General features: G+C 39.1%; 2 protein-coding genes across 4 annotated transcripts in view; both read left to right on the top strand.

Moving 5' to 3' along the window:
* The first annotated feature begins 609 nt into the window (after nucleotides 1–609).
* LOC122641428 (IQ domain-containing protein IQM2-like) lies at nucleotides 610–3257 on the top strand. The gene is made up of 7 exons (XM_043834662.1): nucleotides 610–1319; nucleotides 1407–1472; nucleotides 1557–1645; nucleotides 1741–1831; nucleotides 1917–2156; nucleotides 2262–2363; nucleotides 2474–3257. The coding sequence occupies exons 1-7, from the start codon at nucleotides 669–671 to the stop codon at nucleotides 3176–3178; spliced, it is 1944 nt and encodes a 647-aa protein (XP_043690597.1). The 5' UTR covers nucleotides 610–668; the 3' UTR covers nucleotides 3179–3257.
* Nucleotides 3258–10439: 7182 nt separating this feature from the next.
* The window catches only part of LOC122642163 (splicing factor 3B subunit 3), a 79415-nt gene continuing 62412 nt past the window's right edge, over nucleotides 10440–27442 (top strand). The window contains exons 1-6 of one of the 3 annotated variants that reach the window (XM_043835588.1): nucleotides 10440–10647; nucleotides 23198–23332; nucleotides 23576–23655; nucleotides 24387–24470; nucleotides 26883–26970; nucleotides 27133–27296. In XM_043835588.1, the coding sequence (XP_043691523.1) occupies nucleotides 10489–10647; nucleotides 23198–23332; nucleotides 23576–23655; nucleotides 24387–24470; nucleotides 26883–26970; nucleotides 27133–27296 (710 nt within the window). In that variant the 5' untranslated portion in view covers nucleotides 10440–10488. Of the gene's footprint in view, nucleotides 10648–10687; nucleotides 10813–23197; nucleotides 23333–23575; nucleotides 23656–24386; nucleotides 24471–26882; nucleotides 26971–27132; nucleotides 27297–27442 lie in introns of those variants that run through there. The other 2 variants (XM_043835587.1, XM_043835590.1) reach the window with 2 other exon arrangements.

Below are 27442 nucleotides of genomic sequence, written 5' to 3'. Positions count from 1 at the left end.
TGGAAGCCACTCTGTAATATCCAAACCAACCCCTTATATTCGGGCTCCACTCCATTGATAAATATCCACTAGTCTCCATCTCCTCATTTGGGTTTTCTTCTTTCTCTTCTCTGTATCCAAGTATTTTTCTTTCTACAGTATCCCCTTCCAAAACTCCTCATTACCCCCGAAAACAGAAAGATAACTCGTTTCTGCGTGTCAAGCTACAGATTCCAGGTAAATTATTGAGACCTACATTTTTCATGGTTTAGCGGGTTCTTTTCATATCTATCATTGGGTAACTCTTGGTTTGCTTATTAAGATTTTTGATGGAGTTAGTTGGAGGAAATAAGAGAATATGCGAGTGGGTTTTGCTGGTTTTCTTTTCAATTTGGGTTGTATGAATATGGTGGGTATTCCCTTTTGTTGATCATTTGGGACTGTTTTTAAAAATATACTCAAAATGGGTTTTCTTTGATCGGTTTGGGTTTGTAGCATTTAATTTGGAGTTATATAAGGCAAATAGTAGTTTAATAAAAACAAGCTTTAGATGAATTGTTTCCTCTTTAATGGCTTTAGGCACTAGAAAGTTGTTAAGATTTGTTTTTTTTGTTTTTGCCTTAACAGGGAAGAAGATCTGGTCCTTCACCTGACAGGATTTCAATAAGATATCCCTCTTGTTAAGGTAAATGGGGATATCTTTTTCCTGCCCTTTTTCTGATTCTGATGATTTGAACGATGGATTCGAAGCTATGATTGTGAGATCCATCAGTTTCGACGGTGACAACGTTAGCACAACACTAAGATCAGTCAGTTTCAATGGTCGAAATTCAGAACCCACAATACTGAAATCCCTGCGCTCTGGAAAAATGCTTTTAGAAGGATCGGTTAGCTTTAAAATGCCAAAAATGAAAACCATGATCTCACTAAACCCGCCTTCGTTAGATAAGGAAACCATGATGTCACTAAAGCCATCTACCTTAGATAAGGAATCCATGATCCTAATAAAAGACGAGAATGAAGTGATTCTTAGATCCAGCAGCTTTAAGAGCAGAGAGATCGCCAACCCATTTCCAGCAACAAATATTGAGAAGATCCCCAACACACCCACGTTGGATTCAGGCAGCCCCAAGCATGAAGCAGCACTGAAGTTGCAGAAAGTATACAAAAGCTTCAGAACCAGAAGAAAGCTCGCAGACTGCGCGGTTCTTGTGGAGCGACAATGGTGGGAGTTGTTAGACTTTGCCGAGCTCAAGCGAACTTCTATTTCATTCTTCGACATTGACAGACAGGAGACTGCAATTTCACGATGGTCAAGAGCGAGAACCCGAGTTGCCAAGGTAAGTTCCAGTAGAATCTATATATGATTCTATTTATAGATACTATTTAAATTTTATCTGAACCAGAGGTTTGCTCTTCTTTTGCAGGTGGGGAAAGGTTTATCCAAGGATGTTAAGGCTCGGAAACTTGCTTTACAGCATTGGCTTGAGGCAGTAAGTCCTGGATTTTAAAGAATAATCCAAATTTAGGTTTTGAGCATGGAGATTCATTAATGTTGATATTATTCTTCTTGACAGATTGATCCAAGGCATCGTTATGGACATAATCTTCACTTCTATTATGTTAAATGGCTCAACTGTGAGAGTAGACAACCCTTCTTCTACTGGTAATTTTCGAAATATGATTCACTTGAAAAACAAGAATTGTTTAAATTATGTTCTGAGATTCAGAAATAATCATTTGGAAACTTAATAAACGCAGGCTTGATATAGGGGAAGGGAAGGAGGTCAATCTTGTGGACAGATGCCCTCGATCAAAGCTTCAACAACAGTGCATCAAGTATCTCGGTCCGGTAAGCCTTCCTTCTCAGCATTTCATTTGCTCTTTCCCTAAATCAAATGGATCTTCTTACTAACGAATATATGTTTGTCGTGCAGACAGAAAGAAATGCTTATGAAGTTGTGGTGGAGGATGGAAAATTTTTCTACAAACAGACTGAGAAGCTCCTTGACACTACTGAAGGACCTAAGGATGCTAAATGGATCTTTGTCCTCAGCACATCAAAGACCTTGTATGTCGGCCAGAAGACAAAAGGCCGGTTTCAACATTCAAGTTTCTTGGCTGGAGGAGCCACTTCTGCAGCAGGAAGATTGGTTGTAGATAATGGTGTACTAAAGGTATAAAAGAAATGCCCAATATCTCAATTAGATTGTATATCTTCTTTGTTTTGGTTTCCACAATGATATGTTGTTAAAATAAGTGTCTATTTGAATTTCTCTCAGGCTGTGTGGCCTCACAGTGGGCATTATAGACCAACAGAAGAAAATTTTGAGGAATTTGTGGCATTCCTTGAGGAGCATAAAGTGGATCTCTCCAACGTGAAGGTAAAACAATCTAACCTGGCTTTCAATAATATTTAAGATATCATCCCCAATAGGGAAAGGAAAAACAATTAGGCAGGCACTGATTACCTCTATTTTCGGTTCTATTTCAGAAAAGTCCTGATGAAGAAGAATCTTTGAGCAAACATAATAGTGTAGTTCTTAGAAGCAATACATCCGAGGAGGACTTGACCCAAAAGGCGACTTACTTGGAGACAGAAGACATAATGGATGAAGATTTGGAACAAGAGAAAACTGATCCAATGGAACAAGATACAACAAGTGAAGCAGAGTCAAAGAGGTCTCTTTGCTTGCATAGAAAATTGACTAACCTTGAAATACCAAGAAGGGATGATCTATTGGAGAGACCAGAGTGCAGCAATCCATGTGCAGTCACAAGTGAGAACAATTTATCGGCCGAGTCTCCATTGGGTGGTTATGAAACAGCAAAAATATTAGGAACAGAACAAGATTACATGGTTCCTAAGCAGAACTTAGATCATGAAGAAAATGAAGAAGAAATAGTTTCCAAGGAATCAATCCTCCGGAGGATAAATTCACATAAAGGAATGAAATCTTATCAATTGGGAAAGCAGTTATCTTGCAAATGGACAACAGGAGCTGGTCCCCGTATTGGCTGTGTGAGGGACTACCCCTCAGAGCTTCAATTCCGTGTTTTGGAGCAAGTAAACTTGTCTCCAAGAAGTGTTGGAGCTAACTCCTCTCCTAGGAATTCAACAGGCTTGAGCCCGAAGGTGTCAACACCAAGCATATTGCGGAGAGAAAAAACAGCAACCACGAGATCTGATCTCAGATGAGGGAAAATCCCTGCCAAATTCTTTTGTGTGAGAAGATAAGTTGTTGGAGGAATTCTTTGGCATTCTTTTTAAATTTTTATTTTTTATTCTTTTTGTAGATCACTAGTGAAAAATTCTATTTAACTTGTAGAATTTTTTTGGGTCTGAGTGCCCTTTAAATAGAAAAGGAATCGGACAATGTGTAATCATCAATGAAGTACAATACCATACTCTGGTTTTTGGAAGTAATGGATTGTGTTATTAATAGAACTGGGTTAAAGTATGACATTCAAACCACAGACCACAACCAAACCCAACCCTCCCCCCCCCCCCCCCCCTAAAAATAAAATCTAATGAAACCCTTGAAATTCATAGTTCCTAATTTCAATGGATCACCACCATTAACTGATGCCATTTATAATTTCTATCAATTACCACAGGATTTACCTCTTTTCATATAAACCCTTGCCAATGGATTGAAAGAAAGGAAAGGAAGAAGATCAATCAAGTAATCAACCCATGTATAAGTAAAGATGACATAATTTTTCTGATTAAATCGGCCAGAGTTCCATTAATTCAATCTAATCATCCAGTATTTTTTGCATATTCATTGTTGCAAAACCTCATAAGGGGAGGCTTTACATCCTCGAGATAAGATGAGAAGAAACACGTCTCTTTCATCTTTATGAAATTCTCTGGTATTTTACTTAATCATATAACATAAAAAGATGGTCTTAAATCCATTTGCAGATGTGGTTTATACCCAGGAGTTGCAAGTTTTTCTTCCCAAAAAGGGCATTCAGTAAGCATTAGCTTCAATTTTTTAAGATATAAGTTACTCTAATTAAAAGCTTTATGTTTAGCATAACTGACTTTATTTTGGATACAGAGTAAGTTTTTAAGTTGCTAAATGCTTTAACTGTGATTAGAGGAAGTCTTGTGTGGGATGCAAGTGTAGAAACAGTGTGACAAAGTAGAAGAAATCATTTCCATTCTTGCCGCGTAAAGTCAAAATTAAAAAAAATTTCATGTACGAACCTTCACATAAAAAAAGTTCAAATATTAGTGAGATTACATCATATTTTAAGGGGTAGTTACTTGGAATATTTCAGGTTTCTTGGTGGATAAGGCTTGAAGGGAACATATGTATGACTTAGTTAAGGCATTGATAAGGACTGGATATTGATGCTTTACTATTGGCATCACAGGTTTAAAAAAGGGATGAATAGTGGATAACAATCCATTGACAAAGATATTTTGTCTACTTGCATCCAACCTAGTCAATCACTTTTGAGATCAAGTTCAAGAAAAAGCAATATTAAAGGGGCTACCACTCTACATTTACTTTTTTTAGTACAAATGGATTCTTCGTGGAGGACCTCTATAATCGCTGTGAGATTATACCTCTATAACTTCTAATATCTCAATATTTTCTCTTACGTATAGCTTTAACATACATGTGAATATACATCTTAAGGAGGACAATGAACGAACCTAACTTTGATACCATGTTAAAAGAAATATGATAGCCCACGAAACACCACTTGGGGTCCAACCCAAAATCTGAAGGTATTAGGTAGAGATGGCCCAAGGGTATATTGAAACATATCCAAGGTCCTAGATAACTGATGTGAGACTATTATATCTCTATAACTATCATAATCACAACACTATGAGATGATCGTAGTTGACCCACGTGTAACAGATGAGCTTGCATTTCTCTTGCAAGAATCCACGATGGTTTAAGATTAATTGGTCACTCACAATCATTAAGTAGCCCCAGGCTTGCTGATTGCAGCCCATGGCTGTTGAAACCCCCTGGATCAAAGTATTGGTCACTCACTCAGTAGATTTCATCTTGAATTCCTGATCATGTGATGGACTAGGTTAAAATCCACTTCCTAGCCCTGAATGCTACTTCCTTTAATGTGACATATTCATTATTTACTTGATAAAATACGTGTCACATGCATGGTTCTAAGTATGGATATTGTATCGTTGTATCGGCCGAAACTATCAATATCGCAAAACCGATACCTATACTTATAACCTTGGTCAGATGTGCAAATATTGGCAAAGCAAACATATAATAACCAAAGCCTGTTCTATCTTAAACATATTTTGAACTACTTGAACATGTCATGTTTGTGAAAAGAACAAAAGAGAAAGTAACAACTCTCCAATACAACAAATCCTAGGACTGCAACTCAGCAAACCTAAGATTCCAGCTAGATTCGAGTGTTCATTGGCAGATTGGTTTCTCTGTAAAGAGTTTTGGGTCCCCCCCCCCCCCCCCTTTTCTCCATATCTTCCCTGATCCAAAATGCCATCTCTATAGTACTCTCTTTAAGGCTTAAGCAATGTTTATTCTAACGTTTCAAAACAGAGATTGTATAGATAATTAGATAATTTATTCTCTATGTTGCTCTAACATAAGCTGTGAACATGGGTCGTCTATGAAGAAAGCATCAAAGATATCTACAAAGTCAATATTGCAAGCCATTTATAAGACAAAAATCTATACAAAGTACAGACAATATTGCAATAAACAAAGCTCTTAGACAAAGATTGTTTCAAAGATCGCACCTTTATCCTTTTATATTGCCATTAGATTAGTGGAAGCCTCGCAAAGCAATTGATCTTCTTGTAGTAACTGCAGTCTCTACAGCTCAGAACTACCCTGTTACTGCATTTGATATCAAGTTTGTCTTGGAAAAGAGATCAAGCTATATTTTTTTCCAACACTACAGAGTTTCATGGAACCATCACATGAAGTGAAAATGGTTAACTCAATAGAATTGAGAAATCAGATCCAGCCTAGTCAATCAAGGTTTAAACACAGATCCATTGATTCTAGATCGGATCTAATCGAAATTGGCTGAATCCATACAATAGAATCGGAAGAAATAATGATTTCCACTTATATTTCACATTTTGGAGTTTTTATTCAAAAATGTTGTAGATCTAGCTATACATGTAAATTTAATTGATTTTCTGATAATTTAAAGAAAAGAGAAATGATAAAAAACGAAAGATCTAAATGCATTCATGACTGATTCAGTAAAAAGGGTTTTGAGAATCGGACATTAATTGGATCAGAGTCATTCGATTCCAATTCAATTAGGTCAAAATGAGATCATTTCACTTTGGTGAAAATAATTGCAAAGGTATCAACATGGATGGGGTTTTTTATTTCACGGGGAATAGGAGGGTAATTTTGCACATTCATATGTTTGGTCGCAAGAGCCACGCAACCAGGCAATGTTCTTTTCCCCTAATGAAACATAGATGGCACCACATTCTGCTAATGTACAACAACAACAACAACAACAACAATAAACTCAGCCTTATCCCAACTTAATGTGGTCGGTTACATGGATCCAAACAAAACAAGGTAGGAAAAAGAATCTCAGCTAAATGGGATCTGCTACATTGTTAAAGGGTAGTTGGAAGCAGCGTTTCAAGAATCGGGTTTGGATCCGTCGGCTGATCTCGATTCTGGCCGATCTGGCTTATCCAATCCAGTTTTGATTCCGAGTTTTTAAACCCTGGTGGGAAGCCTCATCAAACGAATAGATTCTCAGATTGGTGCTCACCCATAATTTCTTTTAAGTCTTAATAGCTTTTAACATATAGATAATCCTTTGATTCTTGTGGAAATTTTAAAGTCATTACACCACACACTTGTGTGGATGAATGTGAGGTTTCTTCTACTTTTAAGATTGTAATTAGCTTATTAGTAACCATAATCTTAAGATTGACTAGTCAGCAACAATTTTTGTTTCCACAGAGACTGTTCCAATGGATATTTATACTGTTAATTTTCACACATGCAAGGTTTAACAATTAACAAAAACCATTAGAGATGGAAGAGTTTCATCTTCGATCCCAAAATAAACCTCACAAATCAGAGAATATCGAACCTTTTTTTGTATTGTCCATCCCATGGTTACGATCCACCAGAGATATATGATCAAAAGAGTTTCCAAATCCCCAACTGCGGCAGCCATCCACTGCATTCGTTCTGCTAATTATTTCGGGAAAAGAAAAAAAAATGAATTCAGAGAAACAAAATGTTATATATAGACTGAACGATATACATAAATAAACGGAAAAATACATCAGAAAAAAGGAACTCACCTTGTTTTCCAAGAAAACAACAGAAACTATTATCTGCACCAAAATGTTTCAGTTTTCCACATTTTTAAAGAACTAAAAAGAACGAAGGGGGAGAGGGTGCGGAAAAGAGAATTCTATTGAAAATTGATTCACTCGTCTGACTATTGTTGACGTGTATATGCCGTGTGGTCGTATGGAGAGTGGACCACTTAACTTGGGAACGAAGTCAGTTGCAACGTCTTATGTGTTTTATAAACGAGTCTATGGGAAAATTTTCTCCACGAGCTACAGTGCAATTTCCCTCTCACAGAAATATTTTCGGGGAAAAAGAACGCTAGACAGCCATCTCTTGCATTTTTAGGTTATTAATTTTTCATATTATTATTATTATGGGCGAAAGTTCTCTGTCCGGTAGCCCATCTGGACGCAGCCTGCGTCTAGACACATGGGGCGGGAATGGGCAGGACATGGGCGGGGTTTGGCTTATGAGGGGGCAGGCCGGTTATTTTGCCCACCTCCATGTGTTTGGGCGAACCTTGCGCCCCAAGTGCAGAGAACTTTATGTCTATTATTATTATTGAACAAAGTTTTCCTTCACCCGTAGAGGACGGTTCACCCACCATACAAGGGTTCACAAACCCCAAAAGATCCTCATGCCATTCTTCTGCCCTCTCTTGCACCATGGTGACCCCATTCATCGTGAGTGGAGGGAAACTCGGTACATTGTTTTTTTTTTCTCTTATTTTGAATATGTGGGTTTCATATAGATGATACATGTTTTCAAAACAACCATTGATATCGTGTGCAAATTTTTTCCCGGCATTGGAGATCAGGAAGTGGATCACAAGCTGGTCTTCCTTTGGCACCCTAGGGAAGAGAATGGCAAAGGAGTTGGCTGCTAAATTCTCTTTTATTGGATGGTACTTATGGGTGGCACGAAATGACTTGGTTTTTTGTAGGAAGAATTGGACCCCTGCAAAGGTGATTGAAGCTGCACAGTGAGCTTGTATTGATTTCCTTTCTACTGCACTACCACCCCCTGCAGTATCTCCTGGAAATTCCCCTTCCTCTAATGATGTGTGCTGGTCTCCTCCTCCTCCTGAGTATATCAAATTGAATTGTGATGCATCTCTCAACCCCTCTTGTGGCCAAAGTGGAGTGAGCTTTGGACTTCGGGAGGCATCGGGGCGGACTATCTATGTAGCGTCTGATCCTCTAAAATTCTCATCGGTGTTGGTTGTTGAAGCCGTGGCCATTAGAAAAGGGGTTCTGGCGGCGCTGGCTAAAGATGTGAGGAACATATTGGTGGAAAGTGATAACGTGGAGGTGACTTTATGTCTACAGGATCCTTCCAAACCCTCTGGATTAGTAGGAATCGGGTTTGGGATCCACCGCTTCTGCTGATCCAATTCCAAAGCCTTAGAAACTTGCTGATTATGGCCAATAATGTAACGGATAGTCGAAAATTCGAATTTGATTCTCTTCTGTATCCTCAGTCTAAATTACAAATCCAATGATAGTGAATCTAAAAGTTTCAACATGATACATAAAAGTCTGCCATTAGATGTTGTACCCTCATAGGTTTGTGTTGTTGTGTGTTGAAATACTTTGTTGTGGGTCTTTACTTATCCACCCAAATTTTTAGGATAAGCAATTGTAACATGATTTCAGAACCAGGAAGTCCCCTATTTAACAACTCAAGCTAGCTTTTAGGATAAACGGTTGTAACATGGTAGCATCAAAGGGAGCGAAACTTTTTTTTTTTTAACCCGAATATTACCTGGGACGCGGGCTGGCCCCTGAGAAGGAAGCGGAACTTGCTTAGGGCAGTGGTATGGAGGGAGGAGGATGCAGTGTTGGCTTTGTAGTGGTGGTGGTTGATGGTAATGAGGGTTTGTTTTTTATGAAGATGATCATATTTTGAGCGTTATAGTGGCACTAGAGAATAGTACACCGACTTGTCCTTCATTGTTATGTTCTTCCCAATTGTTGCGAGGGAGAAAAATACAGAGGGGAGGTGGGGGGGGGGGGAGATAGAGAGATGGGGAAAATCTATAAGTTTTAACATGATATATAAAAAGCCTATCATTAGATGTTGTACCCTCATTGGTCGTGTTGTTGTGTGTATATACATTATTGTGGCCCTTTACTTAACAACTCAAGTTTTAAGGATGAGTGGTCGTAACCTGGTGTCAGAGCTAGGAGGTCCCTTATATGTAACAACGACTCAAGCTTCTCGGATAAACAGTTGTAACATGGTAGATTGAAGGGAGTGGAAACATGCTTGGGTACTGGTGATAGAGAGGGAGGAGGATGCAATGTTGGGCCTGCGGTGGTGGTGTTTGTTGGTAACGAGGGGTTTGTTTTGATGAAGATGATCATATTTTGAGTGCTCTGATGGCACTAGAGGGTACACCACCCTACCCTTCACTCCTATGTTCTTCTCAATTATTGTGAGGGATAGAGATACAAAGGAAGGGTGAGAGATAGAGAGATGGGGGAAAACGATGGAGACTGCGGTAGAGAGGTGACAATGTAATTTAGGGATTTTAAAATATTTAGGGAGAAAGAGGAGTGATTTTTTTTTTAAAAATAAAAAACGAAGTTTAAATTAAAGGAGTTTGAGTAAAAGGGGGGGGGGGGCATTCTCACTGGGGGAGCACAGGGGCCACATGTGTGTGGTAGCCAATGAGAACATGAATCGACATCCTCTACTTCCGCCTGCCCCTACTTCCATGTGCGCCCTACACATAATGAGGCGCATAAAGACCGCCTTACCCCCACTCAGGCAAGGTGTTCAGGCAGGGGTAAGGCGGTCTTTGCGCATCCAGTTGTGTGTAGGGCACACATGGAAGTAGGGGCAGGCGAAAGTAGAGGATCCGGACTCTGAGAACATATGTTGGTATCTCAAGGGATGAGATTTCCGCCTTTCATCGGGGTGAGGTGGTCATTTCGCCCCACTCTGTGTGGGCGTGGCCTGCGCACCCCCTAACCCCAAAGAGAACTGGGCTCCGTGGAGACTAGCCAAATTGATAGAACTTACCCTAAATTATTATTCATATCTTTCAACGAACATGGTTTGATCAATAAAACTGGCCAAACCCGGATTGAACCAGAATCGGGTCCTCTCTCTATCGGGGTTAATAGAAGTCTTTGGAAGTAGGAGGCCATAGAACATTGCTAAGAGGAGATCTGTTGTGGGACAAACGGTAATGGCGACCGCAGAGGAGGACTCGTCTTCTGTTCAGTACCGACCAGATTCGAATGGCGACCATTATGTAGCGAAATGCGTGCTTAAGGGGACTGCAGTTCTTCAGGCCGTTCATGGACATCTCCGCTCTTCTTCGTCATTCGACGTGGTCTTTGGGAAGGTTCTAGTTCGGAAAAGAAAATGCTTACTTTCTCTGCGATTTTATTAGTTCCACTGGTTTCTTTGCTAGGTTCATCAGTGACAGCTTTTCGTCTTTAACCATCATTAGGAGATGCCCCGTACCAAGATCACTGCGCCGTTTGCTTCACTCTTCAATTTTTCCCTAGTATAGGACATATATTTGTGAGTTTCAAATTTGTAGTCTATGATTAGTTTCACATGGTACAAAAAATGGGAAGAGAATTAAAATTATGGCGTGGTTGTCTTTTGGGAGCTCAGACCAATTTCCTGTGTAGAGAGTCTTACCTGAAATAAAATCCTTCCATCTATGCAGTACAGAAAGGTGATTCATGCGGAAGTAATGGGAGCTTAGTTTTGTGCCCTTCCTATTAAGTAGAAACAATTGCATTTTCTGTCATGTTCTGAAGAAGCCCGGTGTTTTAGTAGGAACTTGAAATATCTGATATAATCATCATCAAACAAGTTATTTCTTGGCGTGAAGTGTTGTTCCTGCCTAGGTCTTTGTTTGTTTGTTTCACTAGTGTGTCTTGGTGATATTTATTTTTCTGAAGGTGATACTGTCTGGTAGTTGATTGAAAGTTTGCTCCCGATGTGCAATTGTGGAACACTACGGAGACACCAAAAACACCACAAAACAAATACCCTCACCATTATAATTGTTAGTTTTTTTCTGTTGTTGTTGTTGTGGTGGTGGTGGTGGTGGTTGTTGTTATTATTATTATGAAATGGCATAGGGTAAAGTGTAATTTCGTTGGTGTAATAGAACTGTACATTAAATGTATGCCGCATATTTTTATTTTTTATAGAACTGCATATGATATGTAGTTGGGATGAGGCTTAATGAGTTGAGTTCTTACATTATATCCCGTCTTCCACAGTGATGGATCTCAAAGAATATTAAGATGCTACTGTACTTGTGCAGTTGTGCCCTTCAATTATTTCAAAGTGGAGCACTGGTCCATTAACTAATATCCCTTATCTTTATATATTCTGTTAATTTGGAAACTTTTTAAAAAATATTACTGGTTCTCTCTTTTCAAATACTTTGACCTTTTACCAAAAGGTTGCATTTCCCATACTTTTCTGTCATTTAGTGCCAGAAGCCCAGGTTTCCGAGAAGTAGCTAGGTCAAGTAATGCTGGTGGAGAAATTCATTTAATCCCTGAAATCATCAAGTAATTACTCAAATAACAGTGGTTCTGTTATAGTGAATGAATTGATTCCTTGAAATTTGTGGGAAGTTTCACAGTATTGGGGAAAAACATTGTGTTCTTTAGGGAAACTCAGGAGTCGTTTTGTAGTGACATTGTTATGCTCTCAAAGTTCAAAACACCAGCAGTAAGAAAGGGAGAAACAGGGCAAAACTAAATAAATATTTGAAGAACTGTAGATGTTTAAGCTATACTTGGTACTTATCCCTGTATGATTTCTATAATATTATGGGGACCTTTGCTTTTTCCCCATGTTTTCCTTATTCATTGGTCTTCTTATGTCTTGGGACTCTTTCTAATGTTTTTGTGCCTTTTTAGTAAATTTTTGACATCTACTCATTCACAAAATTGGAAGAGTCAAATGAGGACAACTCAGCCTTATTCCAACTAAACGTGGTCAGCAACATGGATCCTTGCCCTCTAATCAGCTCTATTTGAGGTCATACTTGATACAAGGGTTAAGCTATGCATATCTTTCCTCACCACTTCTCGAAGGTCATTTTAGGTCTGCCCCTGGCTCTTTTTTAGTTCCTTCAATCTGAATGAAACCACTCCTCCGTACTGGAGTATCCAAAGGCCTCTGTTGAACATGGCCATGCCACCTCAAACGACTTTCTTGTAGCTTATCATGTATCGGAGCTACTACCAAACCAGCTCTTATCTGATCATTCCTTACTTTATCCTTCCTAGTTTTACCACTCATCCATCTCAACATCCTCATCTCTGCTACATTGAGTTTTATCAATATGGTGTTTCTTAATTGCCCAACATTCCGCACCATACATCATAACCGGTCGTATGTCTGTCATATAAAATTTTCCTCTTAAGTTTTAAAGGAATACGACGATCACGTAACACTCTGGACACACCTCTCCACTTCATCCATCACTGTGAAACATCATCCTCTATATAACCTTTTTGATTTATGATTGAGTCCAAATACCTAAAATAATCACTTCACGGAATCTCCCTCTCATCAATTTTCACCACCTCATTATCCGTCCTAGTGTAACCAAAGTTACACACCATTTACTCCATCTTAGTTCTATTTATCTTAAAACCTTTTGATTCTAAGGCTGATCTCCATAACTCCAACTCGGCGCTAATTCCTGCTTTTGTCTCATCCACCCAAAGACAATATCATCAGAAAAAAGCATACACCAAGAAACCTCATCTTGAATGTCTCTAGGTAAATCATCCGTGATAAGCGTAAACAAATAAGGGGTTAAAGCTGATCCTTGATGTAACTCAATTGTAATTGGAAATTCACTACCTTGATCCCCCCATAGTTCTTACATTTGTCACCGCACCATCATACATATCTTTAATTATGTCGACATATTTATTTGAATCACTTCTCTTCTCTAGGGACTTCGTCATAAGCTTTTTCTTGGCCAATAAAGACCATATGGGGATCCTTCTTCCAATTTCTAAATCTTTCCATGAGTCTCCTAAGTAAGTAAATAGTTTCTGTCGTGGATCTTCCTGGCTAAAAACCAAATTGGTTCTCCGTAATAGTAGTTTCTTGTCGTAGATGGGTATCAATAACCCTCTCCCACATTTCATAGTATGAGTGTATGACTCATTAGTTTTATGCCTCTATAGTTATTGCAGCTCTAAATATCACCTTTATTGTTGTAAATTGGAACCATGATGCTTCTCTTGCATTCATCTACCATTTTCCTTGTGTTCGTAATCTTATTAAACAGGTTGGTTAGCTAAGATAAACCACAAATTCCTAAGCTCTTTCATACTTCTATTGGGACCTCATCTAGGCCTTGTGCCTTGCCTACTTTCATCCTCTTTAAAGCTTCTTTTACTTCAAACACCCTAATTTTCCGTATATATGTGTGGTTGCTTGATGGATAATACAGTGTTCCGGAACACTATTACTCGAAGTGTCTTCATTTAGTAGGATGCAAAAATAACCTCCCCTTCTCTTCTTAATGTCCTTATCCCTTGTTAGTATTTTGCCATCTTCACTTTTAATACATCTAACATGGTCGAGATCTCTACTCTTCCTTTCCCTCACTTTAGCTATCTTATAGATAGCTTTTTCCCCTTCCTTTGTGCTGATATTGTTATAAAAATCTTCATATTTCTTTGCCCTTGCTTTTACACAATCATCTCAGCTTCATTTATGGCAAATATATACTTTTGTAGATCCTCTACATCCTTATTCCTTTACCATGTCTTAAAACTAGTTTTCTTGGTCTTAATGACTACTTGAACCTCATCATCACACCACCAAGTCTCTCTAGAGGACTGGCGACATCTTTAACAACCTTCATAATACAAACAGTCATCTCATTCCATATCATATTAGTGTCTCTCTCAAAGTTCCACTTTCCTTGTTTGACCACTTCAATAGTAAATAATTTCAAAGTATCTCCTTTTAAGCTCCATCGCCTTATCCTAGGGCAATAAGCTCACCTTTCTTACGATTCTGTATGGTGAGGCACATATATGGCCCAACATATTTAAATAATCAATATATAGCATAGGGATAGAGTCGTGTGTTGACTTGTGGTGTTATCGTTTTTGTTACTTGAACATCAATAATGCTGCTGCTCTGCACAGCTAAATATCTTTTCCCAATTCATGAGTCAGGGGAAGAGTTTACCAGGAAATAAAACCATGAGTTATAGGTGGTGTTAACTCTACCAATGTACACCAGAATGTTCATTAGTGGATATCAAGTTTTTGTTGTCACTGTTAGCAACTGTCTTGTGACCAGTTGTACATGTTTACATTTACTAGATGCTTCTGTTTTATAAATTTTTTGATTAGATGTATCCTCATTTTAAGAAAAACTAATGTAGAGCTGGATCACAAAGGACATAGCCCCAGGCAGGATCTTCTTGAACAAAGTTTAATGCTGGTTTGGTCTTCAAAACTGGGCAACAATTGATGAACTTGTAGAATACATTCCTTAATCGATTGCAGAACCTGTAGCATATCACACAATGAAATTGATTGAAATAGAAACATAGAAGAAAATAGAAGATAGAGAATAAGGATAGGATTGGATTGAGTATCCTGCTCTCTCGCGGGTCTCTCATCCACTCACAGATACAGGCATCTCATCCTTCTCCACTGCATCTCACAGCATAGCAAGGTTTAACCAAAAGTCTCTTTTTTTTTTTTCAAACTCGACTTGGCTGGTTATCAGCCTATTCCTTTATTTATAAATCCGACTGATGACATCCTAGGTTCTTCTAGAAATATCTCAAAACAAAAATCCAATTAAAATAAAACTCCTATTCCTAATATACAAAATAACTAAAATACTAAACCTCTAAAACCGCACACAAGGCAGCAACCCTTTTGCAGTCAAAGTACTCCACCCAAGCTGTCATGACTCATGACCCACCAAATCTGAGTAGATACCTCCTCTTTAGTCTTTACCGCATTAAAGGAAATAATCCTAAATTATCTCTAACTCTAATTACATATTTACATCAAATAAATGAATAATATCCTAATTAGAAACAAAGACTAATCTGTCTAACAGCCTTCCACGCAATAGCATTGGTCTTTAACAATAGCTGGCCATGGGGCCACAAGATCTGGTCAATTATCTCCAAACTAGCTGTTGATCGATATCCTCCCAAATAGGCAAGCTAGATAGTTAATCCTTGGATAGAATTAAACTGTAACTAGGCAGCACTTGATTGATGAACTATCTCCTTGAATCAGCAAACCAATAGCTATATTTGTTAAGAATAGTAATTTCAGGGGTATTTTTGTACATAACCCCATGTATTTTATGTTTCTTCTGTTATTTGTATAAGGCCAGGGGCCCCTGTGTAATTTCTAATTCTTCTCAATATAAGCAAGTTAGTCTCTAGTTTGAGACAGAACAGATTCATCACCAAACCGTGTTAGCTCCTCTCTTCTCCTCTCTTCTTCTTCCTTTCTAAAACTTAACATGGTATCAGAGCATCTTGCTCTTGGAGTTTGAAGGTGATAGAAGGCTGCTTGGAAGGTGAAGAGCAAACCCTTTCCCTTGTTTCTTGTTGATCTTTGAAGGATAACCTAGAATACCTTCTCAAATCTGTTTCTTTCTTGTTTGCAATCCAAATGGAGAGCAACCAAGTGCTCTAGTTTTGTTTGGAAGCCTTTTTTCATCCCCTTGTATTCCCTCAAGCCTCTTGGAAGCTGCTAAGGGTCAACACTGCATTTCGGCCAGGCCATTTCTGCTCTTTTTTCCGCCAGCCAGAGTTGTTGATTCAACAGAGCACTTCAATAGAACTTGGTTTGGGAGTTTTTTTGGGCTATCTACTATCGTTTTTTGGTAAGGAAGATTATTCCTTTTTACTCTGCTGCTGTTTGATGATTGTGTGAAGTTCTACAAGCTATTTCAAGGTTTTTGGTCTAGTTTGTCTCTGTTTTTTGCTGCTGTTTCTTGAGAACCAACTGTTTTTGCTTGTGGTGCTGTTGTTTGGTCCCCAAGTGTTTGCTTTGAAGTCACAATTGGTGAAAAAACTGTTGAGACATCTGCAATCCCAACTGTTGCAGCAGCCTTGCCTTTAACCCCTTCATATGAGAATCCAAATGTTTAGCTCCCTATTGTCAAGCTTGGCAATCATAATTTCTTGGATTGGTCACGGTCTATGAAGCTCATTCTTCGGAGTAGGGGGAAGTTGGTATATATATCAGGGAGCTTTAAGGCTCCTTCCTCCACTGATCCAGGTTACTCCAAATGGGAAACCGAGAACTCCCTTGTGATGATTTGGCTTATTTTTTCGATGAAGCCGGAGATTGGAAGCAGGTTTATGAGCAAGGAGACTGCCAAAGACATTTGGGATAGTGTTGCTCGTATTTTCGATAGAGTGGGGGACTCTACAAAGGTTTATCAACTTCTCCAACAGATTGTTAGCTTGCGCCAGGTGGACAAAAGTATCTCTGAGTACTATAGTCTTGTTGTGGGACTTTGGGAGGAGTATGATCACTACAGAGACCTCTAGCTGTGTCTTGTTGATGAGCCTAAAGTGCATCAGTTGTTTGAGAAGGAGAGGGTCTTGTTCCTTCTTGGAGGTCTTAACCCTGAGTTTGAACCCTTAAGGGTGCAGATCCTTGGCCGACCAAGTCTTCCCTCCCTGGAGGAGGTATGTGGTTATTTACAGCGTGAGGAGACCCGTAGAGGTGCTATGGAGACAACCCCCGTTGTTGAGCGCTCTGCTCTTGTTTCATCCACTCCACAGGACTGTCCGACCTTTACTAAGGGGGCTGGTAAAGGTCGATTCTCCTGTGACTACTGTGGCAAGTTTGGGATCTTCATGGGAAACCATCCTCTACTTCATCTAGAGGACAGAAAGGACAGAAGAAGAATGGGCCTAAGGCCCATGTTGGGGTTCATGAGTCTGATCCATCCTCCCTCTCCAAGGAAGACATAGCTGCTTTTCGTCGGATTGTAGCCCACTTGGATGGTTCCTCCTCTACTGCTACCACTACTTCCACTGCTCTACAGGTCTCTACCTTTTCTGGCACCACTCCCTGGGTCATTGACTCAGGGGCCACAGACCATATGACTGGTAGGTCTCAACTTTTTAATTCCTACTCTGTTTGTTCTGGGAAAGATAAGGTAAAGATTGCTAATGGTTCTCTTGCTTCCATTTCGGGTAAGGGAGATGTCCAAGTTACTCCATCTATCCCTTTGAAGTCTGTCTTTCATATTCCCAACTTTGCTACTAATCTTCTTTCAGTTAGCCAATTGACTAAATCTTTGAACTGCTTTGTCACTTTTTTTCCTACCCATTGTCTCTTTAAGGATTTGGTAACGAAGAGGGTGATTGGCAGTGGACGTGAGGCTGATGGATTATATGTTCTGGACACTTGTGCTTCCCTTGTGGCGAAAGCTCAATCTTATGTGTGTGGGCAACATGGCGGACGCACACAGGAGGATATTTTGCTTTGGCATCGGCGTTTGGGACACCCTTATTTTTCTGTTATGAGGAAACTGTTGCCACATTTATTTACCTCTTTTCCTGTTAATCATGTTTTTCATTGTGAACCTTGTCTTTTTGCAAAAAGTTGTAAGGCAGTTTATCCATCTTCTGGTAATAGATCTATTTCACCTTTTCACATTGTTCACACTGATGTTTGGGGTCCTTCCCCCGTTACTTCTTTACGTGGCTTTCGCTACTTTGTCTCCTTCATTGATGACTTCTCTCGAGTTTCTTGGGTTTATCTCTTGAAACAAAAGAGTGATGTCTATGCTGCGTTTAAAAATTTTTATGAGTTGGTGTATACCCAGTTTCAAACTCGTATTCAGATTGTCCGTTCTGATAAAGGTGGAGAGGATATGTATGGTGGTTTGGAGTCTTTTTTTTCTGACCATGGCATTATCCACCAGGTGGCTTGTGTTGATACCCCTCAACAAAATGGGGTTGCCGAAAGAAAAAACCGCCACCTGCTGGAAGTGGCCCGGTCCCTTTGGTTTACAATGCATGTTCCAAAAATCTTTTGGTCCGATGCCTTACTCACTGGTTTCTTTCTTATCAATCATATGCCCTCCAGTGTCTTGAACTTCAGAGTCCCTCTTGAGGTCTTACCCTCACTTTCTTCTTCTTTCTCCCTTCCCCCACGGGTCTTTGGTTGCATCTGCTATGTCCATATTAGCCAATCTGCCCGCACTAAATTGGATCCTAAGGCCTTGAAGTGCCTCTTTCTTGGGTATTCCTCTATCTCCAAAGGATACACATGTTATCACCCTCCTACCTGTCGGTGGCTTATCTCCAAAGATGTCAATTTCTTTGAAACCATCCTGTATTTTCAGTCACCTCTTCAGGGGGAGTGTTCATCTCTTGGTGGTGAGGTTGAAGAGGCTCCTGAGTTTGTTTCCTTTCCTTCCTCCTCTCTTGTTCCCATTTCCCCTTTTTAGATTGACAAGGGAAAGAAAAGTTCTGAGGATATTGTTGTTGAGGGGGAGCCTCCGAATGCACAGGTGAACAGAGAATAGGGGGAGCTACTGGTGTGTACAAAGGACAAGAGAAACCCTTCTTAATGGCTTCCTATAAAGAAGACCTGCCAAAATCCTTCTTCGTCTCCTCATCCTGAGCCTCCATCCATTGAGACAGGTATACCTTCCTCTACTCTTACATCCTCAGACTTAGATCTTCCTATTGCTCACCGCAAGGGAACTTAGGCTTGTACTAATCCCATTGCCAAGTTTGTCTCCTATGATTCTATCTCCCCTACAGGTGTTGCCTTCACTGTGGCTATCTCCTCCATCTCTATTCCTAAGAATGTAGCAGTGGCTAGGGCTGGTCCAAAATGGAGAGAAGCAATGAATACAGAGATGGTGGCCCTTGAGAAGAATCACACTTGGGATCTTGTTGAACTCCCAAAGGGGAGAGTTCCTGTTGGATGCAGATGGGTATTCACAGTCAAGTTCAAGTCTGATGGTACTGTAGAGAGATATAAGGCAAGACTGGTTGCCAAGGGCTATACCCAGGTGTATGGCATTGATTATCAGGAAACCTTAGCTCCAGTGGCCAAGCATAATTCGATTCGGGTTCTCCTCTCAATGGCTGCAAATCTTGATTGGCCATTGTACCAGCTTGATGTGAAGAATGCATTCTTACATGGTGACTTAGAAGAAGAGGTCTACATGCACTCTCCTCCTAGGTTCCAGCATCCTGGTGGCAATGGAAAAGAGTGTCGTCTTAGGAAGGCTCTTTATGGCCTTAAACAATCTCCTAAGGCTTGTTTTGAGAGGTTTAGACAAGCTATCCTACAGAATGGATACATCCAAAGTCAAGCCGATCACACTTTGTTTATACAAAGGAAGGGCAACACTATTACAGCTCTTATTGTATATGTTGATGACATTGTGGTCACGGGAAACAACGAGGCTGAAATCTCAAAACTTAAACTTTACTTGGCTCAGCAGTTTGAGATCAAAGATCTTGGTCCATTGAAGTATTTTTTGGGGATTGAAGTTTCAAGATCCAAGCAAGGGATCAATGTTTGTCAAAGGAAGTTTGTCCTTGATCTACTTACAGAGACAGGATACGTAGGATGTAAACCAGTCTCCTCCCCTATTGATCAGAATCACAAACTAGGGGAAGATTGTGGTGAACCTCTTGTAGATGCTGAAAAATATCAGAGATTGGTAGGCAAGCTAATCTATCTTTCCTTTACCCGACCTGACATAGCCTATGCTGTTGGAGTGGTAAGTCAGTTTATGCATGCACCCAAAATGGGACATCTTGATGCAGTTTACAGGATCCTCAGATATTTAAAGTCATGCCCCGGAAAAGGTCTTCTCTTCTCTAGAAATGGTCACTTGAGGATTGAAGCAGACACTGATGCTGATTGGGCTGGATCTATTTCTGATCGAAGATCCACTTCAGGATACTGTACTTTTGTTGGTGGAAATTTGGTTACTTGGAGCAGTAAGAAGCAACCTGTGGTGGCTAGGTCGAGCGCTGAGGCAGAATTTAGAGCCATGGCTCACGGAGTGTGTGAAATCTTGTGGCTGAAGAAACTTGTTCAAGAATTGGGATTTGAGACTGTTAAACCTATGAGTTTATATTGTGACAACAAGGCAGCCATAAGTATTGCTCACAACTCAGTGCACCATGACAGGACAAAGCATGTTGAGGTTGATAGACATTTTATCAAGGAAAAGATTGAGTCAAAGACCATCTGTACTCCTTTTGTGAAGACAAATGAACAAGTGGCTGACATCTTCACCAAAGGACTTAGCACTCATCACTTTGACTGTTTGTTGAACAAGCTGGGCATGTATGACATATACCACCAAGCTTGAGGGGGAGTGTTAAGAATAGTAATTTCAGGGGTATTCTTGTACATAACCCCATGTATTTTATGTTTCTTCTGTTATTTGTATAAGGCCAGGGGCCCCTGTGTAATTTCTAATTCTTTTCAATATAAGCAAGTTAGTCTCTAGTTTGAGACAACAGATTCATCACCAAACCGTGTTAGCTCCTCTCTTCTCCTCTCTTCTTCTCCTTCTTCTTCCTTTCTAAAACTGAACAATGTTCTCCCTCCAAATAAGGCTGGCCGATAGCTATCCTTGGGCAGAATATCGGCTGGGAAATTGGAATTAAATAATTCCAAATAGGGGCCAGGTATGGACCTGGTTTGAAATCCAGTTGATGTACCAATTCTGCATAAAAAACAGACTGTTTGTTGAATGTTTAATTAAATTGCCAATAAGCAATAGATTTGTGTTATTTAAAATTGTTTTACATTAGTTTGCTTAGGATCTAAATTCTAGGTTTATGGATCATAAAGGAAATTCCAGTTTTATTCATTTATTTATTTTGGTTCTCACCTTACAATTCTGATTTACTGAAAATAGTGTTAATTTAATGCATAAAATTGGTAAGTAGACATATACCTAAATTCGAGCTTTATAGATCATAAATGAAATTCCAGTTTTATTCATTTATTTATTTTGGTTCTCACCTTACAAATATGATTTACTGAAAATAGTGTTAATGTAATGCATAAAATTGACAAGTAGACATGTATTTGTGCCCATTTTATGCTAATCTATTGAAGGAGGAATTATATAAGAAAATAAAAGAAAGCTAAAATATGGTTGGGCTGGTGCAATCTAGTTAAGATTGCAAATCTTCAATCATAGTGAGTATAGGAGACTGCATCTCTGAATACCAACACATCTTTCAATGGTGCCTAAAAGAAGTGTCGGGGGGGGGGGGGAGGGGAAGGGAAAGGGAAAATACAAGTAGTTTTTTTGCCTTCACCCGTTTTGATATTAAGAGGTTTTCAACTAAAATGAGGATTCTGGTTGAAATGGATTGCACCTTGTGATATAAAATGAAAATGTTGAGGTAGTTTCTGACTGATTGCAAAAAAATTGTAATTCTATGATTCAAGTTAGTTCCTCACCCAAACTGCATGGGGTTGGCTACAACGATCGTGTCCTTCTGTTTCCACTCTGTCTAGGGCCATTTCTTATGTTTATAATCACTTTTGTCCTCCCTCACTACACTTCTAACTGATTTTTGACCTTCCCATTGTCTGTTTGCCTTAAACTTTCAGCAAATGATGATGCAAACCCGAGAGGGTAAGCAAGCCAAGATCGAATCTGGAAGAGGATTCTGATCTGAATCTGGTTTGAGTGGGTTATGGGTAGGTATGATGGAGGCTGATGGAGTATGGTTGCAGGAATGGATGATGGAGATGATGAGGATGATGATAGTTGAAGATGAAGATATATAGGTGGCAGCCTAGAGTCCCACTATTGCCCAACCGTCGGAGTCCCACCGATGTCGCGATCGAAGGAGTTCCACCTTGGTCCCACTTGACTCTCACAAGCAAAAATTCTCAATGAGAGTAGTTTGTTTTCAATTCATGGTTGCCTTTGCATTATATAGAGATGGAAATCTTGAGTACATCACAATAACATTAAGAAACTCTTAGAATTCCAAAACCCCTTTGGAATTCCCCATACATTGATAACAATTCCTAGACATGGACCCCCAAGACCTAGAAAGCTATTCCCAAGACATAGGAACTACTAACCAGACTTTGAAAACTGATAATGGAAGGCACTTAATGCTGCCTTGGAATTCAAAAATGCAAATACTAAAAACTAGGAGATACTCTCGTGGCTATTAGACTTCTACCTAGAAATATGAAAGGACTCTTGAATAAACCTAGGAAATATGAAAATAAGCTACTACTAAGCTTAATCCCGTATGCCTTCCTTGTACCCACATTTTAGGCTCATTAAAGTGGCCCATTACACACAAAACATATGGAATCAAGGGCCGAATGCATACATAACCCCACCCAAGGCTTATTTCCAATAAAATAAGCCCATTGTGTGACTTATCTGCATCAAATGACTTATTTTTTGCAGTCATGGTTGTACATTAAAGAACCATGTTATTGACTTAACACATATTGTCACATATGGTGCAACCTTTAAAAGTTCTTTCAGATGCTTTAATTCCTGATTCTGTTCTCTCTAGTTTAGTCACTAGTCTATCTTGATATCTGCATCTCAGCTGCACTCGTTTTGTATGTGTTGTTTCTTAGCGGCCCAAAATTTTGCTTAATTCTGATTCTTGGAGTATTATTCATAAAATGAAATGTGGATAGTAAATATCATTCATACTTAGAAGTATCACATCACTAACCTCTGGTTCCTTTCTGGCTTATTTATTTATTTATTTATTTTTTTTTCGGGGGGGGGGGGAGTATACCATCACCTTGTTTTTGAATTTTATATTCTGATATAACAATTAGCAGATCCTTTTCATTGGAGCAATATTTTTTATTTGGCATTTAATGTCTTGATGGTCTTCTGATCAGGAAACATCTATAGAGTTGGTAGTAATTGGTGAGGATGGGGTTGTACAGTCTATTTGTGAACAGGCTGTGTTTGGAACAATTAAGGATCTTGCAGTTGTGCGCTGGAATGAAAAGTTCCGTGCACCAATTCCACAGGTCTGTTTGTTTTTTTTTTTACAGTTCCAACTTTCCAGCACAATAGATTTATTATGAAGCATTTTGTATTACCAAGTATTTGTTGTGGATAGATAAATGGGAACAGGTGTTATCATGTTATTAGATGTTTCTAGCTAGTTATGTCTCTTTGAAAAGAAATTAAACAAAAGTAGTCAAAAGAGAGATCAGAATTTCAACTGTTTAAGTTGACTTAATTATGGTGCGTGCTTCTTGCTTTTGTAGACACAGGGAAGAGATCTTCTAGTGGTTCTTTCTGAGTCTGGAAAGCTCTCTTTTCTTACATTTTGCAATGAAATGCACAGGTAAAATATTTATATTTTTTAATAGCTCCCGCTCTCTCTAGGGTTTTGTAAAATCACCACAGTGGCTGAGAGATTTGATAAAGTTCACCAACTGCCATATGGCAGACATGGGTGGGTCAATGCCATAGAGGATCCTGTACCCATCTTTCCAGTTAATTTTTAACCCAAAATGACAAATGGAACGTTCTCTGAAGGGAGTCTGAAGCTTCAAGACTACAGAAATATCATTTAACAGATTTTAATGTGGCATTTTTCTTTATCACTTGGATGCCACTTTGGAGCAATATTCCATGTTCGTTTTGGCTTCAAACTTGAACTGGTGAAATGGGTGTGGAGTCCTCCGCCAATGGAGGCACCCACATTTGCAATGTGGTAGGCTTGAACAAGGAACAAGGTCCACATGTAGCACTCATGCTGAAATTTCAGCTGAACGGCATTGTCACGTCTTCCCAAATAAAGCCTTTTCTTTTGGATGAAAACCTCAACATTTTGACAGATGAAGCCTGAAACTGCAAGGAAGCTGAAATGATGGGCCATGAATTTGACACATGACCAATCCAATGGTTGAAGTGGCCATCAGCCCTTGATGTAGCTCATCAGGGTGCTGTTTATCTAAGCAAGCTAATTCCCCCTGGTCTTAAAATCTACTCTACACATGTATAGTATGCGTCTGTGAGTGTGACGAGGAGAACTTATGTTGGTTGTCTATTAATTTTTTTTTTTTGGCATAGGTTCTTCCCAGTTGCACATGTTCAACTTTCCAATCCTGGAAACCAGAGAAATCAATTAGGAAGAAAGTTAGCTGTTGATTCCAAGTAAGTTGGTGTTACAGCTAGAGATTCCTGAAAACTGGTTTTGGTTAAATTATTTGATAAGTCAAACTTTCTGGTAAGGCAATATTTGGATTGGCTTGCATAATATTTTACTGCTTATATCAACTTTCATGGGTGAAAACCTTGTACAATTGCATTTTTTCTGAAAAGGATTTAATAAAGCGGGAGACCTCATGGCATAGTTGTCAAGGCAATGCCTAGGTGGCAAGGCAACCATTGAGCCCCAAGGTGGTAAGTCCCCATGTTCGTCAAGGCACCTAGACCAAAAGAAGGAGAAAAAGGTAGGGAAATGGGAGGTGTGGGCAGGGGGAATTGGGAAATGAGGGAAAGAAAGGAAGAAGAAGAGGAAGCAGCACCAGCAAACTGCCACCGCCTCTCAGAAGCAGAAGCAGCAGCAGCAGAAGAAAGGAGGGTTATCTGGTACCTAACTGTTCTAGATATTATCCGTCTTTGGATCTGTTTTCCGTATTATCTCCAGTGTTAGGCGTCAGGCATCAAGGAGGAGAGAGGAAGAAGGCACATCTTCAGTCTTCTTTTCTAATCGATTTGTTTTTCACTGTATATTTTATGACTAAAGCAAACTACGTCCTCATTTTATACATTTGCCATTTAGCCCCTTATATTTATACGTAAAAGGAACGAAACTTGTTCTTTTACACAACTCCCTCTTTAAAAAAATTAAGAAGAAACGTTAATATTATACACCTAAACCCCCCTCTTTATATGTAATACCTTAGGCCACCAGGTGCCTTCTTGGGGCCTAGACACCACTTTGGCTTGCCTTGCCTCAACGACAACTATGCCCCTTACAAGTATTGGTTACCTAGAACCATAATAGTATTGAATGAACACTTTTGGGCGTTTCCTTTTTATTTCTTCTGCCAGGTTATGGACTTTTCACTTTGGTTCCATCTGCAATATGTGGAATAGTTCTATATGAAAAAACTAGAATTGGAAATGATTATGTTTTAGTAATTCATAGTAGCTTTAGTAGTGTTATTTGAAAATTCTTCTTAATTGTTAATTGGTGAAAGTTGTTGAAATAATTTGAAATTACATTCACTAGATGAAAGCTTGCTACGTTTTGCTGGCTAGAGTAATGAGCAATCGAGGAAAACATGATTAACTACGAGAATGGACATATAGGATCTTGAAATTGATAAGTGGTGAGATGCACTGCTCTCTCTATCTCTCCCCCAATGTGTAACCTGGGATTGAATCTATGACCCCATGTTGGAGGATTAGATGTCGATGTTTCTCTCTGAAACTGAAACTTCAAAAGAATACCACCAGCCAGAAACTCTGGAGAGTAATTATGTCCTGCCCAACCTGAAACTTTGGAGAGAAGTTTTGAGTTATTTGTTCCTCCTCTCTTCCTCTTTCTTGGTGTGTAATCTTAGGTAACTCCTTTTTTGTGTTTGATTTTCCTTGGTGTCTTGTTTTTGTTGCCCCCTCCTTTTTCCCTGTCTTTTGGTTCTTTCTTTCCTTTTGTTGTAGCTCTCTTTTGTTTCAAAGCTAATAAAGCAGCTTTCTTACCTATAAAATCCGGAAAAAGTAAAAGAGAAAGAGAGAGAGAGAGTGAAGAAAAATCTTTGACAATGTATCAACAACATCTAGAATTTACAATCAATGCATCTCTAATTCTACTAACCTGTTTTGCTTAACTAATTGTAAAAATGTAAGATAATATCTGCATTGTTCTTAGTAGGGATTTGCTACTATTCAAACACTCTTGTTTGCCGCTATAAAGTGCAAATGGACCATATTCTATATATTTTAACCTCTAAGCCCAAAAGGATAATGAAGCCACATTCCATTCCATATAGAGTAGGAAGTCCAGCGGACAAATGGGTAGTTCTCATTGTTCTTTAACGTGCTTTTACATCATATATCTACGCAGTGGATGGAAACTAATGTCTATATGAATGATATAACTTGAAATGTCACCCAGGCTGACCATCCAAACAAAGGTTTTCATCCTTGGAGAGATTGCCTTTATCTATGTTATCTTTATCTGAGGATGTTCTGTCTCTTCTCTACCCAGGACTAGCAGAAGGATCTAAGAAAAAAATGTTTCAGTTCATCTCTCCATCATTTTTCATCTTCCCTTCAGGCTTGAAATGTTTTTAATACATCTATGTGTCCGAGTATGTTGATTGAATCACTTTGACTCCTTTTACCAACTCTTGTAATTTCAATTACATGGAGGTACCCCAGCTCACTTGTTTGGTCTGATGTTTCAGATCGGTAGTTTATTTCTCCATTATTTAGCAGATGAATTTCTGTTTCTTCTATTTTTTTTTTGTAGTTTTTTATTTTAAAATAAGCCCACGGGAAGCAAATAGAAATTGCATTGGAACTCTTGCTTATATTTCTTACTTTCACACTTTGCAGTGGCTGTTTCGTTGCTGTTAGTGCATATGAAGACCGATTGGCTTTGTTTTCTGTTTCTATATCAGCTCGCAGCAATATCGTTGATAAGGTTGAACCATTGGATTACTTAATTTTTTATTTAATCAAACACTGAAGGGTTTTGGTGGTAGTGCAACAAACTTGTGTGCTTTCATTCAGGCTATTGTGATATGATATAATATATATTGCTCATTTCAAATTCTAAAGATTCTTCCACATGTCATAATTTCAGAAAATATTCTATCCACCTGAAATTGATGGGGACGCAAACAGTGCAATGGACATCCAGAGAACCAGTATCTGTGGTGTTATTTGGAGCATGTGCTTCATATCAAAAGATTGCAGCCAACTTAATCAGGATGTATACAATCCTATAGTAGCAGTTGTTTTGAACAGGTATGACTTTGTTAATGATGTATATTTGGAGTTTTATGTTCTTGCTTTTCAATGCTCAAACAGTTGTCTTGTAGAAGAATAACTTTTTAGGATCGGCCTCCTCTCCTGCGAGCCCAGCACCCAGGGAGTACCCGGTGAGGCATCCA

This window comes from Telopea speciosissima, chromosome 10, assembly GCF_018873765.1.
Source record: "Telopea speciosissima isolate NSW1024214 ecotype Mountain lineage chromosome 10, Tspe_v1, whole genome shotgun sequence".
NCBI lineage: Eukaryota > Viridiplantae > Streptophyta > Magnoliopsida > Proteales > Proteaceae > Telopea > Telopea speciosissima.
This window is presented reverse-complemented; position numbering and strand designations above follow the sequence as displayed.

Bases quoted from the DNA above. Each gene is read 5' to 3' on its own strand.
- LOC122641428 (XM_043834662.1), top strand. From the start codon at position 669: ATGGGGATATCTTTTTCCTGCCCTTTTTCTGATTCTGATGATTTGAAC. The intron at 1,473-1,556 runs GTAAGTCCTGGA...TCTTCTTGACAG, and splicing joins TACAGCATTGGCTTGAGGCA to ATTGATCCAAGGCATCGTTA. The intron at 1,646-1,740 runs GTAATTTTCGAA...TAATAAACGCAG, and splicing joins AGACAACCCTTCTTCTACTG to GCTTGATATAGGGGAAGGGA.